Genomic DNA, 19,835 nt, shown 5'->3' with positions numbered 1-19,835 from the left:
CTACTAATGGACACCAATAATAATAAGAAGAGACTTGCTTGGGCCAAGAAACACGAGCAATGGACATTTAGACCAGTGGAAATCTGTCCTTTGGTCTGATGAGTCCAAATTTGAGATTTTTGGTTCCAACCGCCGTGTCTTTGTGAGACGCAGAGTAGGTGAACAGATGATCTCTGCATGTGTAGTTCCCACCGTGAAGCATTTTGGGCTCCCGAGTGGCGCAGTGGCCTAGGACACTGCATCTCAGTGCAAGAAGCATCACTGCAATACCGGGTAGACCATCCATTGTAAATAAGAATTTGTTCTTAACTGACTTGCCTAGTTAAATAAACACATTTGAGGAGGAGGTCTGATGGTGTGGGAGTGCGTTGGTGGTGACACTGTCAGTGATTTATTTTGAATTGAAGGCACACTCAACCAGCATGGCTACCACCGCATTCTGCAGCGATACACCATCCCATCTGGTTTGCGCATAGGTCCACTATCATTTGTTTTTTGACAGGACAATGACCCAACACACCTCCAGGCTGTGTAAGGGCCATTTGACCAAGAAGGGGTTTGATAGAGGCCTGTGTCAGATGACCTGCAGTTCTTTATTTTGAGAACAAATTGTCAATGCTCACTGTAGCTAACTCAACTGAGGGGGAATGGGTCTAAGAAGAGGACATTTGGTATCAACGCTAGGGCTGGTACAATTACCGTATAACCGGGTAACCGATAGTTTGGATGAAGACCATCATGAAAATAAAATAACTGTTGAAAAGTTTTCCACAAAAAGTTGTATTTTTCTTTTTCGGTCTGGTACAAACAGCTGACTGAAGACGGGACGGCCTGTCATTCACGCGGTTGAGTCCGTTTCTGCCCGAAAGTGGACTCTCAACAACGTGATTGAACTTTGTTGCTCCTTGCTGAAACAAGCAAACGAGCCCCTCCGTCCCCCGTCCCTGCCCAATGCAGCAGAAGCACACACACAGAATGGGCTTTGACATGTCCGTGGTTTTCCTGCAAAATTTGGCTACTTTGAAAACAATGCCACGTGTGAAAATGGATTGGTTGCAGGGTTTTGGGATACTTCTAAATATCGCCGCGGCCAACATGGTAAAAAAACAAACAATTAATTTCACTAATCACACTGATAAGGGAGGGCCGGGGGGTGTGTGTTTGGTGAGAGAGCGTAGCTGAGTGAGTGAGAGGAGAGCAGTGCCAGAACATGGGAAAGTCTTGACAAGCAATGATGTAGTGGAGGTTCTTACACAGGGACACTCAGTCAATCTTAAATTAATCATTGTTTATTGTCAGTGCGTTGGAGAGATTCCAACCAACTCAATTCACCATAGTACACATGTCAATCAGGAGCTCTCCCTGGGCAGTCCCAGTAGTTGTCTTATATACAGCTATACACAGACAAGTTATATTTGCGTGATTTTAGCATAATTCATTAATAATTACTGTTTTGTTTCATTCATGTGACAGACCAATACTGGTTCATAACATGTGACAGACCAATACCTCACGAGGCTTCTTCTCTCTAAGCTGAGACCTTGAAACTGAGATCTTTTGTTCGTTCTCAAAACAAGGTCTGGGCGTACTGCCAAATTGCAGCTACTGACAGTGATGAAATTGTACAGTCAGCCTCTTGCATGAACACAGAAATTGGTTTATAGAACACAGAAATGTGTTATAAGAAAAGCATAAACATTAAAATTCCCTTAGAGGATAAAAGCTAACAGTTTACCCAGATTTTGCCAAAAAATGCATTGAAAGAATAACTTTTTCACCGTGACCAGCAATCGATCGGAGTTGTAAAATGAACTAACAGCACGAGCTAGCTACATACTTCTCTATCATGTGGCAACTCCTCTGTTGCTGTGCTACATTTTTTCAGGCCTTGTGGATGGGTTTTAAGGGGTTATTGGTCATGACATTTTAGGTATACCTAGTAACCCTGCTATGGGTACACTCACAATTGCCGCCAGTCCACACATTATGCCGTCGTTGACTTTAATGGGGACGCCCATTCTATTCATTCTATTTCAATGGCAGCACATGCAGTCAGGAGAGGAGTTTTTATTTGCTAATCGAACGCTTATTACGGTGACCGGGGTGAACATTCAAAGATCCATGACCGTCACAGCCCTAATCAATACAGTTATGCATAAGTAAAGATGGCGCTGCAGTGGATAGCAGCTATTTTGTGTTTTTTTTTTTTTTGTATTTGTATTTTATTCTGATCTTACGTTCTTTTGTACGTACGGTGCATTCGGAAACTATTCAGACCCCTTAACTTTTTGTTACGTTTAGTGTTATTCTGAAATATTTTCCACTCATCAATCTATACACCCCATAATGACAAAACAAAAACAGGTTTTTAGACATTTTTGAAAATGTATTAAAAACATTTACATAAGTATTCAGACCCTTTACTCAGTACTTTGTTGAAGTACCTTTGGAAGCGATTGCAGCCTTTTTGGATATGACGTTACAAGCTTGGTGCGCCTGTATTTGGGGAGTTTCTCCCATTCTTCTCTGCAGATCCTCTCAAGCTCTACTAGGTTGGATGGGGAGTGTTGTTGCACAGCTATTTTCAGCTCTCTCCAGAGATGTTCTAGACTGGGCTCTGGCTAGGCCTCAAGGACATTCAGCGACTTGTCCCGAAGCCACTCTTGCGTTGTCTTGGCTGTGTGCTTAGGGCCGTTGTTCTGTTGGAAAGTGAACCTTCACCCCAGTCTGAGAACCTGCTCCAGAGCGCTCAGGACTTCATCAAGGATCTCTTTGAACTTTGCTCCGTTCATCTTTCCCTCGATCCTGACTAGTCTCCCAGTCTCTGCCGCTGAAAAACATCCCCACTGCATGATGCTGCCGCCACCATGATTTACTGTAGGGATGGCACCCAGGTTTTCTCCAGACTTGACGCTTGGCATGCAGGCCAAAGAGTTCAATCCTGGTTTCATCAGACCAGATCATCTTGTTTCTCATGGTCTGAGGCCTTTAGGTGCCTTTTAGCAAACTCCAAGCTGGCTGTCATGCCTTTTTCTGAGGAGTGGCGTCTGTCTGGCCACTCTACCATAAAGGCATAATTGGTGAAGTGCTGTAGAGATGCTTGTCTTTCTGGAAGGTTCTCTCGTCTTCACAGAGGAAATTTAGAGCTCTGTCAGTGACCATCGAGTTCTTGGTCACCTCCCTGACCAAGGCCCTTCTCCCTGATTTCTCAGTTTGGCCGGGCAGCCAAATCTGTGCCTCGGCACAATCCTGTCTCGGAGCTCTACGGCCAATTTCTTTGACAAAATTGCTTTGGACGTTCTGCTTACTCCGGGCCTGACCCTAATCCCGTGTACTTGAAGAGGAATCGACGGTGCAAGAGAGGCAGTCGAATTGGCATCCTGGCGAGAATATGTTTGCGAGCAAATAAATTGCCTGTACCTCCTGTTCTATTGGCGAACATAGTCCCTAATGAACAAACTGGACGTGCTCCGTTCCAGACTATCCTATCAACGGGACCTGAAGAACTGTTATATTCTATGTTTCTAGGAGTCGTGGCGGAACAAGGACATGGATAATATACAGTGCCTTCCAAAAGTATTCACCCCTTTGGCATTTTTCCTATTTTGTTCCATTACAACCTGTAATTTAAATTGATTTTATTTGGATTTTATGTAATGGACATAAACAAAATTGTCCAAATTGGTGAATTGAAATTAAAAAAATAACTTGTTATAAATTTAAAGAACTACGGAAAAGTGATGCGTGCATATGTATTCACCCCCTTTGCTATGAAGCCCCTAAATAAGATCTGGTGCAACCAATTACCTTCAAAAGTCACATAATTAGTTACATTGCACACAGGTGGGCTTTATTTAAGTGTCACATGATCTGTCACATGATCTGTGTGTGCGTGTGTGTATATATCTATCTATATCTCACACACACACACCTGTAAGTAAGGGGTGGCACCATGAAGACCAAGGAGCTCTCCAAACAGGTCAGGGACGAAGTTGTGGAGAAGTACAGATCGGGTTGGGTTAGAAAAAAACTATCCAAAACTATGAACATCCCACGGAGCACCATTAAATCCATTATTAAAAAATGGAAAGAATATGGCACCACAACAAACCTGCCAAGAGTGGACCGCCCAACAAAACTCACGGACCAGGCAAGGAGGGCATTAATCAGAGAGGCAACAAAGAGACCAAAGATAACTCTGAAGGAGCTGCAACGCTCCACAGCGGAGATTGGAGTATATGTCCATAGGACCACTTTAAGCCATACACTCCACAGAGCTGGGCTTTATGTAAGAGTGGCCAGAAAAAGCCATTGCTTAAAGAAAAAATAAGCAAACATGTTTGTGGTTCACCAAAAGGCATGTGGGAGACTCCCCAAACATATGGAAGCAGGTACTCTGGTTAGATGAGACTAAAATTAAACTTTTTGGCCATCAAGGAAAACGCTATGTCTGGCGCAACCCAAACACCTTATCACCCCGAGGACACCATCCCCACAGTGAAGCATGGTGGTGGCAGCATCATGCTGTGGGTATGTTTTTCATCGGCAGGGACTGGGAAACTGGTCAGAATTGAAGGAATGATGGATGGCACTAAATACAGGGAAATTCTTGAGGGAAACCTGTTTGTCTTCCAGAGATTTGAAACTGGTGCGGAGGTTCACCTCCAGCAGGACAATGACCCTAAGCATACTGCTAAAGCAACACTCGAGTGGTTTAAGGGGAAACATTTAAATGTCTTGGAATGGCCTAGTCAATGCCCAGACCTCAATCCAATTTAGAATCTGTGGTATGGCTTAAAGATTGCTGTACACCAGCGGAACCCATCCTACTTGAAGGAGCTGGAGCAGTTTTGCCTTGAAGAATGGGCAACAATCCCAGTGGCTAGATGTGCCAAGCTTATAGAGACATACCCCAACAGACTTGCATCTGTAATTGCTGCAAAAGGTGGCTCTTCAAAGTATTGACTTTGGGGCGGTGAATAGTTATGCAAACTCAAGTTCAGTTTTTTTTTGTCTTGTTTGTTTCACAATAAAACATATATTTTGCATCTTAAAAGTGGTAGGCATGTTGTGTAAATTATACAAACCCCCCAAAAATCTATTTTAATTCAGGGTTGTATGGTAACAAAATAGGAAAAATACCAAGGGAGTGAATACTTTCGCAAGCCACTGTACATCTAACTGGTTTTTCCATGCATTGTCAAGACCGGTCGGCAGCCTCGGGTAAGAGAAAGGGGGGATGTGTGTGTCTTTGTTAACAACCACTGGTGCGCAATCTATAATGTTAAGGAAGTATTGAGTTTTTGCTCGCCTGAGGTAGAATAAGTCATGATAAGCTACAGACCATACTATTTACCAAGAGAGTTTTCACCAAAACTTTAGCTCAGAGACTAATAGGTTAACATGGTCCACACACACACACCAACACAGTCGTGAAGAAGGCAATTCCTCTTCCCCGTCAGGAGGCATGGGCCCTCAGATCCTCAAAAGGTTATACAGCTGCACCATTGAGAGCATCTTGACTGGCTACATCTCCGCTTGGTATGGTAACTGCTTGGCATCCGACCGCAAGGTAGTGATGGGTCGTTAGCGAACGAGCCGGCTCATGTAGGTGAACTTTGGGAACCGGCTCGCATATCAGAAGAGCCAAATCTATTTATAAAAAAATAAAGAGATGAATAATCAAAAGATTTTAATTAATAGAATTAACTAATTCAAATAAATAAAATAATATAGGCCTCAATGCTCAAGCGCACACATTCGTTTTGACTGTTTGCTCAGACTAAAAGCCTCACCTGTTGTTCTTGTCAATCAGACACGCAGTGTCAACCAATGAACCAAAGATGCGTGAGGGAGGGCCGAGCCAACTCACTCAGTCACTCACTTAGCAGCCGAGGAGAGAGCGGAAGGACAGCTGTGAAAACAACAGCTGGAAAATTAGTCGGAAGCACAGTAGCATTTGGATGCATTTTAATAATGTTGATAATGTTAGAGCGCAGTGTAGAATTTGCCAAAACAAAATCTCATATAAAGCCGGTTCTACACACAACCTACACCGGCATATGCGAACTGTGCACCCAACTGTGAAGCTAGCTGTAGCGGAGCTTCGAGAAACTAGCGGGCCTGCTAGTGATAGTGGTGGAGCCAGCGTATCCACTCAGTCAAGTAGACCTACTCCGCGACCCACAGCAACGCAGTCTTCTATGGACAAGTTTATGTCAAAGTCTGTCTGTCTAGCAAAACAAGGCCAAATTGATATTGCATTGGTTGAAATGATTGCCACCGATTTCCAGCCATTTTCGATCGTGGAGGACAGAGGTTTTAGAAATGATATCAATAGTCTAAATCCAATGTACACTATTCCAAGCAGAAAAACCCTTTCAAAACTACAACTGCACGAGAGCACGCCGGTTTCAGTGCCTCAAAGAGTCCAAAAAGCTACTGTCGTTTGCCTTACTGCTGGACATCAAGGGTAACCACTTCTTACATGTCGGCTACATGTCACTTCATTGAAGGTGAAGATCAGTCTTCTGGACTGCTTTGAGTTCAGCGACAGACACACCTCAGAGAACTTGGCAGAGGAACTGTTGAGGGTGGCCAGAGAATGGCAAGTAGATGGAAAAGTGGTGTGTTGTGTTAGCGACAATGCAGCTAACATAACCAAAGCCATGAAAATGTTAAATGGACCCATCATCCATGTCTTGCCCACACAATCACCTGATTTGTAAGAGATGCTCTGAAGATGAAGCCCACTGTGGACAAAGTGAAAGCAGCTGAGGAATACTTCCACAGGTGCACAGTAGGTGCTGAAAAACTAAAGTCTACACAATGCCAGATGGGGATGCCTGAGCTGAGGCCTAAACAAGACTGCACTACAAGGTGGAATTCAACATTTATATGTTGAAGTGGTTTCTTGAGTCAAAGGATAACATCATCTCTACCCTGGCCATTGTTAATGCAGCTGTTGATGCTCTGACCCAAGAGGAATGGGAGGTGGTGGAGGAGGTGGGCAGAGTCCTGGAACCCTTTGAGCGGGTCACTGTGGAGGTCAGTGGAGAGAGGTACAGTAAGCAGTTATTACTACATCATTATTTAATCCAGTATTTATATATATATATATATATATGAGAATGTAGTATCAGTAGACAAAACATGAACCTGAACTAATAAGTTACTGTTCTCTCTCTTCAGCTATGTGCCGGCCTCAAAAATGATACTCCTGTATAAGTGTCTGCAGCGAATCACAACCAGCCGCCAGAGAGAAGCAAATGTAGCCACAGGACATGTGACAGGGTGTCCAGTCCATCAACTCTATGTTCATCAATGGACAGAAAGTTCCACAGAATGGAATATAATCATGTGCTATCAGAATCCGCTGCACTTGACCCCAGGTTTAAGAAGTTAGCCTTCAGTGAGATAGCAAAAGCTCAGGTTGCCCAGGCCGGCGGAGATACAATCTTCGGCAAAATCATTCGCAAGGAGATTCCTGCTAAAATATTATTTGAAGATGAAGCGATTGATGAGGCTCTTCAGCAGCAGGGAGGGACAGCCCCAGCAGTCAGCTGGCTCAGGCAGCAGGGCAACAGGAAGAAGGGGGATCAGATGGAGCAGAAGCACCAGCTGTAGTGCCACAAACGTCTGCTGTTTGGATGCTGTTTGACGAGAGTGCAACTGTGAATGCTGGGAAGGAATCCCTCAGCAGATGCCGTAATGCAGGTCCTATCCTATTTGGAGGAGCACCTCCTTCAAAGATCTGCAGATCCTCTGAGCTGGTGGAAGAACAAGGCCTCTGTCTACCCACGGCTTCCTAAAGTCATGACAGGGAGACTCTGCATAGTGGCCACATCCTCTGAGAGGGTCTTCTCGAAAACGTGACAAATAATTACTGAGAGAAGAAACCGCATCAGCCCCTCAAGTGAGGCAGATTGCATTTCTGAATGCAAATCTCTCATAAAAGCAAACTGTGGTCAGCATTGCTGTGTGCTGCTGGTTATAACATGGCAATAAAGAAGAGAGAGAAAAGAGGGACCAGTTTAATGTTTTAAGTTGGATGCTGCAGTTTTGCACATTATTTATTTTTCTTTGATATGGAGCAATATTCTATTATGTTGTTCAGATTGTATTCGTTTTGAATTGTTACATTTATATGCACTTTGTTTATATACATTAAAGTTATACTTTAAATGCACATGTGTAATAGCATCCTTCTTTTTTACATTTATTTACATTTGCGGGATGCTGCAATTTTGCAAATTGTTATTAATTTTTCTTTGATATGGTGCAATATTCTATTATGCTGTTCAGTTGGTATTCGCTTTGAATGGTTAGATTTATATGCACTTTGTTTATGTACATTCAAATTATACTTTATATGCAAATGTTTAATAGCATTCTTTTTCATAACAAGCCAATGCATTTTTAAATACTTTGTGGTTAAGGTAGAGTATGATTTCATTTAATTCTTATTTTAACACCAATCATAGTTTGACTATCGCAGACTGTTTTTAACTTGGAAAAAATACAAAACCGCCGGTTCTTTTTTCTTTTCTTTTTTTTGTGAGCTGAGCCGAACGTGCCGGCTCACTGAAAAGAGTCGGAATGCCCATCACTACCGCAAGGCGCTACAGAGGGTAGTGCGTATGGCCCATTACATCACTGGGGCCAAAGTCCCTGCCATCCAGGACCTCTATACCAGGCGGTGTCAGGCAGGCCCTAAAAATTGCAAAAGACTCCAGCCACCCAAGTCATAGACTATTCTCTCTGCTACCGCACGGCAAGTGGTACAGATGCACCAAGTCTTGAACCAACAGGACCCTGAACATCTTCTACCCTAAAAGCCATAAGACCACTAAATAGTTAGTCCAGGTAGCTATTTGGTTATCTGCATTGACCCTTATTGCACTAACCCTTTTGACTCATCACACACTGCTGCTACTGTTTATTATCTATCCTGCTGTCTAGTCACTTTACCCCTACCTATATGTACATATCAACCTTAATTAACTCGTACCCCTGCACATCGTCTCGGTACTGGTACTCCGCGTATATAGCCAAGTTATTGTTACTCGTGTATTTTATTCCTTGTTATAATTTATTTCTCTGCATTGTTGGAAAGGGCCTGTAAGCATTTCATTGTTAGTCTACACCTGTTAATGAAGCATGTGACAAAAAATGTGCAATCTACTTATTGCCAACTTTTCTGTCACAGTCCCCATTTTTAATAATTTCACCTTTTTAAGAATTCACTCTAGGCTAACTGAGACCAATAGAGAGGCTTGAGAGCCTAAAATTGTGTACCATGACTGTAAATATACCTGTACTGGTCTAATTGTTAAGTGAACACTTTATTTGCAAACCTAAAGGCTGTCTACCTATTCACAGGGCACAGGTTCACCCACTGAACGTTTTCCTTTCCTTAGCTCATATTTTTGAGGTCTATTGCTTGTTTATTTTGCTATGCAATAGCTGATGGAAATGTACATCTGATTGAATTGTCAATGTTTGAATTGGCTTCTTGGCAGAAACAATGCATCTTTCACAGTGTAATGTCGCCATGTTTCCCCACTACCCTATGTGGCGCGTGTTAAAATATGCCTATACAAATACGAACAAAGGCGGAAGCCCATCATACCCCATGGTAATTGTTCTGTGTCCTGTTCTCCTACCAGAACAGTTTACACTTGAATTTCAATTCCATTCCTACTCATGAAGACATTTTCTTTTTCTCCCCCTCGAGTGCCTGAATTGTGCCCATTGGCTGACAGCCCTCCGTTTCATATGTCGACAATAGTTTTGACAAAGACCTTTTGTTGCTGTTGCTGGATGTCACATATGCACAATTACTGATGATGGTTGTGGCATGCTAAGAAATGTCCTTGACGCTGTCTTGGCCAAGCCTTCAGCATTCACCCAAGAATCAAATGGAGGATGTGTTTTTTTTGTTTTGCTTCGTTTCCGTCGGAAAATCTTGGGATTGAGTTTTGAATAAGAATACAATACAATGTAATGCAAGGTCTAGTTCCATTAAACATAAATGTTTTTTGGGGTTTTTTTTCTCTCCCTTAAGAGTGTTTATGGAAAGCTGAAGGCCTGTCAGTCACTTGCGATTAAATATTGAGCAGAGATGAAGAGACTCTCCGAGCTCCAACTTTTTTTTGCCTTGCTGCTGCATTTTACAAAACTACTCGTCCACCCATCTGTCGGTCTGCGGTACTCATAGTAAATTGCCATGTATATTTCAGGCTCCTTTTGCCATGTACAGTGCCGTAGCGGTCTATACCTTATCTTGTGGAGAATCGCCTCTGGCTGTTTACTTGTGTAGGCTGTGAGGTTGTACATAGGTTTTAAAAATGGATTTGATGACTGGCAAAGGGCAGTGCAGACCCATAGGGCAAACCATTTTTTTGATCTTCACTTGGTTTTCACACTGTTATGTTCCATCACTGATAGGCTAGCCTTGTGGATTGCTTTTGAGCTGGAAGTTCTTTGGAAGTCTGGGCTCAACTTTTCAATGATTGAAAATATGGCCAATTTAGGTCTAGCCTATTTAACGAACTTTGTACCACAGCAGGCCGGTCTTTTATAATGATCCTTGACTTCTTAGATGTTGGTTTCAACTCTGGGCCATCAAAGTAACAGTTTGCTTTTTCAAAAGTAAACTATGTCCAAAATGGAATGGAGAATATTAGGAATATTTAACTGCTGCTATTGTGGATGGGCGTGAGTTCTCGATTCAAGATTTGTATTAGATTGCTCGAAATGTACAAATGCAATTACTGAGTAGGTTACATTTTTATAAGCACTGACCAAATGTGAAACCCTAAGATTTGGTTTGTGGAGTTTGTCAAATGCAGTGAAAATATTTGGTTTTCAGTTGTGTATCAGAACCAGGAATTGGAAAAACCGGAAGCATACGGCAAACTTTTTCTGTCTTCAGTCCCGTTTCACGCTAACATGCGAGTAATCAAAATTATTTTATGTAGCATGTACTCAAACATAGAAATAATGTCGAATGCCCATCTCTAGTTGCTACACAACATGATTAGTTCAGCCAGAATTTTGAGATCACACAATAATTTACAAGGTTCCACATTAAATTATTGAGGCCAAATGAGCTTGAAGTAATGATGTGCAATAGATGCCACCAGGTGAGCATGGTGCATTTTAGTAATTCATTTTAGTAAATCTTAGTGGGACTCAAAGTTAGAAAATTTGGCAACCTAGTAAAGCTGACACCTCCTTTCTTTTTGAGTTGGCAAGAGGTGTCTCGTTGCTCCTCTATAAAAGCCAACAAAGGGCTTTTACACGTGGATAAACAAGAGACATCTAATGTGGATCGGCGTGCGGAGAGAATGTGTAAATATATCTTCAAATGCATTCTGGTGTGTGTTGTTATCGCTCCCCCCGTTGCGGGGGAGTTGGGTTGTCATAAAGCACTGCTCCTCTGTCGACTGATCAATATGTTGCTACTGTTTCCCTTTTCAGAGGAGAAGACACAGCTGGTTCTAAATGTCGACAAACAGCTTGAAGAAGTCAGAGAATTGGTACGTCTTTGATCAGTAATTTCCGCTCTTCCCATTTTCTAAATAATGAATTTGGAAAAGGAAACGAGACAATTTCACTGGCGAACGCAGACAATGACACCTGTGTAATCCTAACGGTGACTTGACACACAAGCACTTCACGTGGCGGATGGCTGCTCAGCGTGATAATGGCGTGATCACATTAATGATAATTTGCTTTTAAGTGACATACCTGTGACACATTTCAAGCTGTTATTTGGAAGGAGTCTTCACGTCATGTTTAAAAATATGAAGGAAGTGAACTAACGTGTAAATTCTAGACGTCGTTGTGTTATTATGTCATCTTGATTAGGCTTCTCCAAATTCACCTCAGAAAGTCTTGTCACCGTGTACCTCTAATGTACTCTCTATTTAAAATGAAGGGTTTTCAAATTGATTGTATCATATTTATTTGCCAAACTGCCTTTCTGTCATAACTTTTTTAATCATTGATGAATGACACAAAGAGGAGCAGTCAATGTTTCAACAAATCAATTCTGAAACAGATTAAAGTTAAGGCTGCTGAAGTAGCTCATGTTAAGAAGTTTTGCAGGCGTTGATTTTAGTTTAAATCTTCAGAATCTTTTGATGTTTATCAAAAGACTCTTGTGCACATTATTTTGGTATAATTTCATTACATCTAGTGTGTGTGTGTGTGTGTGTGTGTGAATATAAATTCATTTCAACACTAACACATTTCAACACTCATTTCATTTACAGTGTAGTCACTACATACTCAACAGTATAGTGTGTGATAAGTTGAGTTTAACAACAGTCTTTTATTGTACATGTTTTGTTTTTACATATTTCCAGAATAATGATAGAATAATTACACAGTTTACATCGACGACGTTGTAGCCATTTTGGCCAATATGTCTGTTTGAATCATTTAAATGGTGAATGAAATAGTTGATTGCTGGACCTAGATGGAGCAGATGGATCTGGAGGTGCGTGAGATCCCCATCCAGAGCAGAGGCATGTACCAGAGCAGACTGAAGAGCTACAAGGGGGAGATGGAGAAGCTGGAGAAAGACTTTGTGAGTACCCCATCTTACTGTAATACCTCATTCATCTTAGTGTATTGCTACGCATATACACACAGTCTATTACGAGTGCATAATGCCCTGTGGTATCCATAACGCCAATCCCGGCTTACATGTTTAGTCTTCCATCCAGCTGGAGAATAGGGTTAGTGATGCACTACATGACCAAAAGTATGTGGACACCTGCTCGTCCAACATCTCATTCTGAAATCATGGGCATTAATATGGAGTTGGTCCCCCTTTGCTGCTATAACAGCCTCCACTCTTCTGGGAAGGCTTTCCACTAGATGTTGGAACATTGCTGCGGTACTTGCTTTCATTCAGCCACGAGCATTAGTGAGCTCCGGCACTGGTGTTGGGCGATTAGGCCTGGGTTGCAGTCGGCGTTCCAATTAATCCCAAAAGTGTTCGATGGGGGTGAGGTCAGGGCTCTGTGCAGGCCAGTCAAGTTCTTCCACACCGATCTCGACAAACCATTTCTTTATGGACCTCGCTTTGTGCACAGGGGCATTGTCATGCTGAAACATGAAAGGGCCTTGCCCAAACTGTTGCCACAAAGTTGGAAGCACAGAATCGTCTAGGATGGCATTGCGCATGGTGTTCTTAGGCTTGTGTGCGGCTGCTTGGCTATGGAAACCCATTTCATGAAGCTCCTGACAAACAGTTATTGTGCTGATGTTGCTTCCAGATGCAGTTTGGAACTCGGTCGTGAGCGTTGCAACCAAGGACAGACTATTTTTACGCACTAAGCGCTTCAACACTCGGCGGTCCCATTCTGTGAGCTTGTGTGGCCTACCACTTCGCGGCTGAGCCGTTGTTGCTCCTAGACGTTTCCACTTACAGTTGACCTGAGCAGCTGTAGCAGGGCAGAAATTTGACGAATTGTAAAATGTACCCATAAAACTTCAATTAATATCCCAGGTTTTTATTTGCTTCAATCAATGAACACAACCAGCGTATATTAGAGACAGGATTCTATTTAAGCCAGGCCTCTATTTCCCTAATGTACACAGCTTTTACTCAATAACATTTTCAATAGACTACACTGTTTATAATGACCAGTATAAACATTTATGATAACAAATCCATCACAGATCAGACTTGCAAAGACTCACCCCAGTAACTCTACTTGCACACTCATCTTCTGCACATCTATCACCCCAGTGTTTAATTTGCCATACTGTAATAATTTCGCCACCATGGCTTTCTTATTGTTTTAACTCCCTTATCCTACCTCATTTGCACACACTGTATATAGACTTTCTCTAATGTATTATTGAGTGTATGTTTGTTTATTCCATGTGTAACTCTGTTGTTGGTTGTGTCGCACTGCTTTGCTTTATCTTGACCAGGTCGCAGTTGTAAATAAGAAGTTGTTCTCGACTAGCCTACCTGGTTAAATAAAGGTGAAATAAAATAAATCAATAAAAATAAAGATTAGGCTGCCTATCATTCGCTTTAGCACCATTCTCTCACTTGTTGCGCCTCCTTGCGCCTTGTACCTCCCCCCCATAGTTGCAGATAGACTGTGTTCGACGTTGCACAAACTAATAGCGAGTTTCAAAAATGAAGCTAAAAATGCTTACAAGTGTAGGTAGTGGCTACCGAAATGTCATTTTTGGTGAGTTTGGACGAGAGACGTGCAAATGAACAGTTTTGACGCGTGCCTGTCTGAAGGAGGAAGAGAACTGTCTCTGAAGCAGCACGTGTACACGCTGTGTCTGTGTGGAGTCGCTAGGGCAATGTTCCTGCTTGCTCTGCTCAGAGAATAGGGGTGAGGAGCAGACAGGCAAGAACGGAGAGGAGAAAAAAAATTTACGCAAGGAAATCAAGATGGCAGCTGTACAGAACTCATCCAAAGCACTTTGACTTCTCAAATACGTCAGAAGGATATCATCATCATGATGCCTCATCTCCTTATTAATTCAACCACTTACGTAGTTAACTATCAAGTTAAACCAAATGCACAGCTGGACTCACCAGCTCCGGCTTTCTACCATTAATGCTTTTTAGAAACAAACACGTGACTGGTTCAACTGTTCTGGGGAACTACGGTAAGCTTCATAATGTACACTGAGCAAAAATATAAACGCAACATGTAAAGTGTTAGTCCAATGTTTCATGAGCTGAAATAAATTATACCAGAAAGTTTATTTCTCTCAGATGTTGTGCACAAATTTGTTTGTGTCCCTGTTAGTGAGCATTTCTCCTATGCCAAGACAATCCATCCACCTGACAGATGTAGCATATTAAGAAGCTGACTAAACAGCATGATCATGACACGGGTGCACCTTGTGCTGGGGACAATACTCTATGCCACTCTATGCCACACACAACACAATGCCACAGATGTTTTGAGGGAGCGTGCAATTGGCATGCTGACTGCAGGAATGTCCCACAGAGCTGTTGCCAGATAATTGAATGGTCATTTTTCTACCATAAGCTGACTACAACGTTGTTTTCAAGAATATGGTAGTACGTCCAACTGCTGACCATGTGTAACCATGCCATCCTAGGACCTCCACATCCGGCTTCTTCATCTGCGGGATTGTCTGAGACCAGCCACCCGGACAGCTGATGAAACTGTGGGTTTGCAGGGGAAGCTCAGGGAAGCTCATGTGCGTGCTCGTCGTCCTCACCAGGGTGTTGACCTAACTGCATTTCGGCTTCAGTGGGCAAATGCTCACCTTCGATGGCCACTGGCACACTGGAGAAGTTTGCTCTTCATGGCTGAAACCCGGTTTCAACTGTACCGGGTTGTTGGCAGACAGTATGGCGTTGTGGGGGCGAGCAGTTTGCTGATGTCAATGTTGTGAACAGAGTGCCCCATGGTGGCGGTGGAGTTATGGGAAGGCATAAGCTAAGGACAACGAACACAATTGCATTTTTATTGATGGCAATCTGAATTCACAGAGATAGCGTGACGAGATCCTGAGGCCCATTGTCGTGCCATTAATCCACCGCCATCACTTAATGTTTCAGCGTGATAATGCATGGTCCCATGTCGCAAGGATCTGTACACAATTCTTGGACTCTGAAATGTCCCAGTTCTTCCATGGCCTGCATACTCACCAGACATGTCACCCATTGAGCATGTTTGGGATGCTCTGGATCGGCAGCCTGTTCCAGTTCCCGCCAATATCCAGCAAGAGTGGGACAACACGCCACAATGAAAAGCCTGATCAACTCTAAGTGAACGAGATGTTGCGCTGCATTGTGGTCACCAAGGTATCTGTGACCAACAGATGCATATCTGTGTTCCCAGTCATGTGAAATCCATTGATTAGGGCCTAATTAATTCATTTCAATTGACTGATAACTCACTCAGTAAAATCTTTGAAATTGTTGTGTGTTGCGTTTTATATTTTTGCTCAATTTAAAATATTGTCACCGGTGAAATAAAGCAGATTGCGTTCTTCATCTCCTAACGTATTGCTCAAGTTGACTGCAGGTATTTACTGAAGTAACAAAAAAATATGAACATTTGTTGAAAAACTTCAAAGAAATAGTTTTGAACATATTGACTGTCTTAAACCCATCCAGTGGCTTTTTCCAAATGACCCGGTATACCGCCCAAGCCCAATTTCCTTCCAGGCAAACGTCGAATACTAAAGTGAGACCATTACATCTTGTTGGTACTTGAGCCGACCATGTCAAACCATACCGTCTCATCCATGGAAATGATGTTGCTCTCCTTATCTTCTTCTGCGCATTCTTTACAGTACTCACTGAAGTTCACTCGTAACCAGTTCATTTAGACCCGTTGTTTGTTTGAAACAGGTGCTTATTTGCTCAAATGTGTGCCGATGCCCGGCTATCAAAAGGACCGGTGGCTATTTAAGACATTTAATTGAAGTTTACAGTATGTGTTTGTTTGTGTGTGTACAGGAAGTGAATTCAGGAACTTGCACATTCATTATAAACAGGCCAAGTTGTGAGCATACTTACACCTTCTCACATACGCTCACACTTTCTCAAACAGACACACGCACTCGTGCACACACACTCGGACTGAAATTGAAGGTCAGTGGCATGTCCACTGTGGATCCTTTTTTTTTTTTAGCTGTTTTTGAAAGCCCAAGTATCATCCGTAGAGAGCAGGCTTGTGTTGATGCTGCAGAACATGGCCTTGTTTAGTAATTCATAAACCGCACCTGTCTGTCTAGAACCCCCCCCCCACCCTACGCATATCAAACCTTAATGAGAAGCCAAGTGTTTTAACTTTAACTCATATTTTAGGCTCCCTGTTTTACTTTGACATTACTCCCATTAGATGCAAGTATTGTATTAGGGTGCCCTCTTGGCCCCCTAAATCAAGGTTAAGATCCCCAGGTTTACATTTGGGGATTGTGTTGCTTTGAGTACGGTACGTCTGAACGCCCTCAGCTTCCTTGTGGTTTCATTTAACTGTGTAACTTCTGTCTGGATCGTTCCCCTTGATACTTGTGAGGATATTTAGCCTTTCATTTTCCAAGAGGTGGATTTAAAATGTGCAACTAAACAGGAGGTGTATGCGATATCAATTGCTTCTTGGTAAAAGCACCTACCAACATGATCCGAAATATTAAACAAACAAGCAAGCAAAACTGAGATATATCAGGTGCTAGTGATCTGTTTCTCCACTTCTGAAAGTCTGGTAGCTCTCAGATCACAGAAGAGATCTCTAGTCTTTGAGAGGGCTCGCTTTCCTCGCCGTGGGCATTTAATTGGCTGATGATTAATCTTTAGCTTCTCTCTCGACACTAGCCGTGGTTAATTATCAAGCAATTAACACCTGCTGTGTCGGATATTACGGCTAATTCGCATTCCTCACATTTTTTTGTCTGTTATGCTGTTTTGAGCGCGTGCTATTAGATGCGAGGAGACCCTTTTTTGTCACCTTTATAGCCAACATTCTCATACATTAAGTGTGAAGAAGAAGAAAGTGGAGGAAGTCTAGGTCAGTGTATTCCAAATTGTTCTTAGTCACATACCCTTAAGACAAAAATATATAGGCCTAGTCACATACCCTTCTCACAAAAAAAGATAGTAGAGTCCGATTTAAGGGTGGCCTTACACCAAGCGCATCATTGTGTCATTTATGTGCTGTTTTTAATAATTGTGGATAAAGTAGATCAAACCAATTTTTAGTATTGCTTTTCAACTTTGTTCACTTACGATTGGGGAGTTGTGTCCTCCCCAGCCTGTGTGAAACCCTGTTATGTTGATAAAACAATTTGCTCTAAACGTTCGTTTTTTTTTGGGGGGGGGGTGATGTGCGTTTGTAGCAGGACATCTCACTTTCACTCAGGCTCCATTTCTAGTTCCCGCTAAAGCTGATGAGTTCTACCAAAGCTGGTGCTCCCACTTCAGATAAGTACAGGACACCCAGCTCTAAAGAATGCCCGCCTGTGAAAAAGGCCATCTCCTCTCTTTTTCATAAAAAAAAAAGCAGTCTTTGTTGTGCTTCCCCAGGAAATAAAGGCCTCAACCTCTTCTCCCACTACTGGCTCCCTAGGGTGTCTTCCCCCTTAACCCCCCTCTCTCATCCTCTCATTCCCCTGCGGTTTGAAGTGTTCACGCCACCAACGCGCCAGATTGAACCCCGTTCTTTTATGCCAGACTGGGGAAAGCCTGACCTCAATAACCTGGCCATTTTTCCAGACTGATGCAAAGAAAAAAAAGAGTACACGTTATCAGATGGACATCCCGAAGGTGCATTTGCAATTTGTTTGCTGGTTGGCAGCTTCATTTTGTTAATAGAGAGACAAGGGGTCTTAAAGCCAGAGGACCCCTGCAGATGGGCCTTGCATCAGCCAAAGGGGATGCTGGCACAACCAACCCTCCCCCCCACAAACACACACACACACACAAAAACTAAGGGGAAAAAACTGTTTGATAGAGGAGATGCGTTTAAGTCGGGGAAAGCAGAATGCCATGCCTCTTAGCGTTGCCTTTGATCAGGCAGAAGAGAGGCCTAATGGAGGCTTAATTTAATGAAACCTATCGGGTAAACAGACCCTCCATCTTCAAAGGTACCGCCAAAGTTTTTTTCCACCATTGGGAGGCTCGGTCCACAGACATCTGAGTCCCTCTAAATGCACTCGACATCTATTTTGGCTGAGCTCAGACTGCATGGACTGTTGGTGACAACTGAGAGATGGGCATAATACATTTATAAACCGTAGATATTTGAATGTTGAGCATAGTGGTTTCCCTTAGTGGCTATGATCTAAAATGCCTCAGCGGGTAGCCTATAAGTGGACCAATAGCAAGCTTGACAATGCTTGAGTGCCACATTTCTAAGACTTTAGGTTTGAGAATATACATTTCGATTTTCTACCTTTTTTGGGGGATTTCAGTGTGCCAAAGTGTCCCAACATAAACTTACTAGAGAAGCTGTCTTCCCTCTTTGCTGACACCAGATGGCGATGTTGCTCAAGGAATTCGGGCCTCGTTGAGTTATCTGGTTGAGGTGATACTGATGTTTCTCCTGGATATATGGAGACCTGCTAAACAAGCTTCTTATCACCGCGGTTGCCTCTGACCTTGTCTCTTCTGTGAAACTTGGGAGATGGAAGTAGAGAATAGTTTGTTGACGTGCAGGTCCTATACTTCGAATTCTTTCGGACAGAGCTGTGTGTTTTTGTTTGTGGATGTGTGCGGGTGTATTTCACCCCTTATGAAATTGTCAGTCCATACTTAGAAAAATGCTATTTCCTGACCTTGGCCGCTTATATTTTCCTCATTTTATTTTCTGTTCTTAGAATGTCAGTGCTTTATATTCCACCTTTTTAATTGTAAAAGAAAATGTGTAAGGTATATTACAGTATTGAAATGGAAGGATTCTGGTTCAAATCGTAGGTGTCGTAAAAGTCATTCAATCTCTTTGGTTTACAAAATATCCATTTGTAAAGTTGATCTTGGTTCAACCACCGCTGTTAACAATTGTCAATTATAGAATGAATCACACATTTTTCAATCTACCAAATGTGTTACTTAAGCGCTATAATATTTCACCTGTTTTTATGAGGAAATGAATAGATTTTCTTTTCAATGTTCACTAATCTTTTGATATTTGTGCTGCTCTGCAGAGTTTGAACCATCCATAAGTTCAACAGTCCCTTCACGGTGGATTTTACATTGAGGAGGCAAGACGATCTCGATCTGGTTTTCTTGTCCAGTTTATGGCACTGGTCGAGCGTGACAAACACCTTTTTAGACTGAATGGTTTCAAGTCTCTCTATCCAGG

At 42.5% G+C, this 19,835-nt stretch overlaps 1 protein-coding gene across 6 annotated transcripts in view; it reads left to right on the top strand.

Moving 5' to 3' along the window:
- LOC106589328 (vesicle transport through interaction with t-SNAREs homolog 1A-like) overlaps positions 1-19,835 on the top strand; it is a 171,878-nt gene that overhangs the window by 1,275 nt on the left and 150,768 nt on the right. For all 6 annotated transcript variants that reach the window (XM_014179170.2, XM_014179168.2, XM_014179171.2 and 3 more), the window contains exons 2-3: positions 11,485-11,543; positions 12,488-12,598. In XM_014179170.2, the coding sequence (XP_014034645.2) occupies positions 11,485-11,543; positions 12,488-12,598 (170 nt within the window). The remainder of the gene's footprint in view (positions 1-11,484; positions 11,544-12,487; positions 12,599-19,835) is intronic.

Source organism: Salmo salar, chromosome ssa28 (genome assembly GCF_905237065.1).
Source record: "Salmo salar chromosome ssa28, Ssal_v3.1, whole genome shotgun sequence".
Taxonomy (NCBI): Eukaryota; Metazoa; Chordata; class Actinopteri; order Salmoniformes; family Salmonidae; genus Salmo; species Salmo salar.
This window is presented reverse-complemented; position numbering and strand designations above follow the sequence as displayed.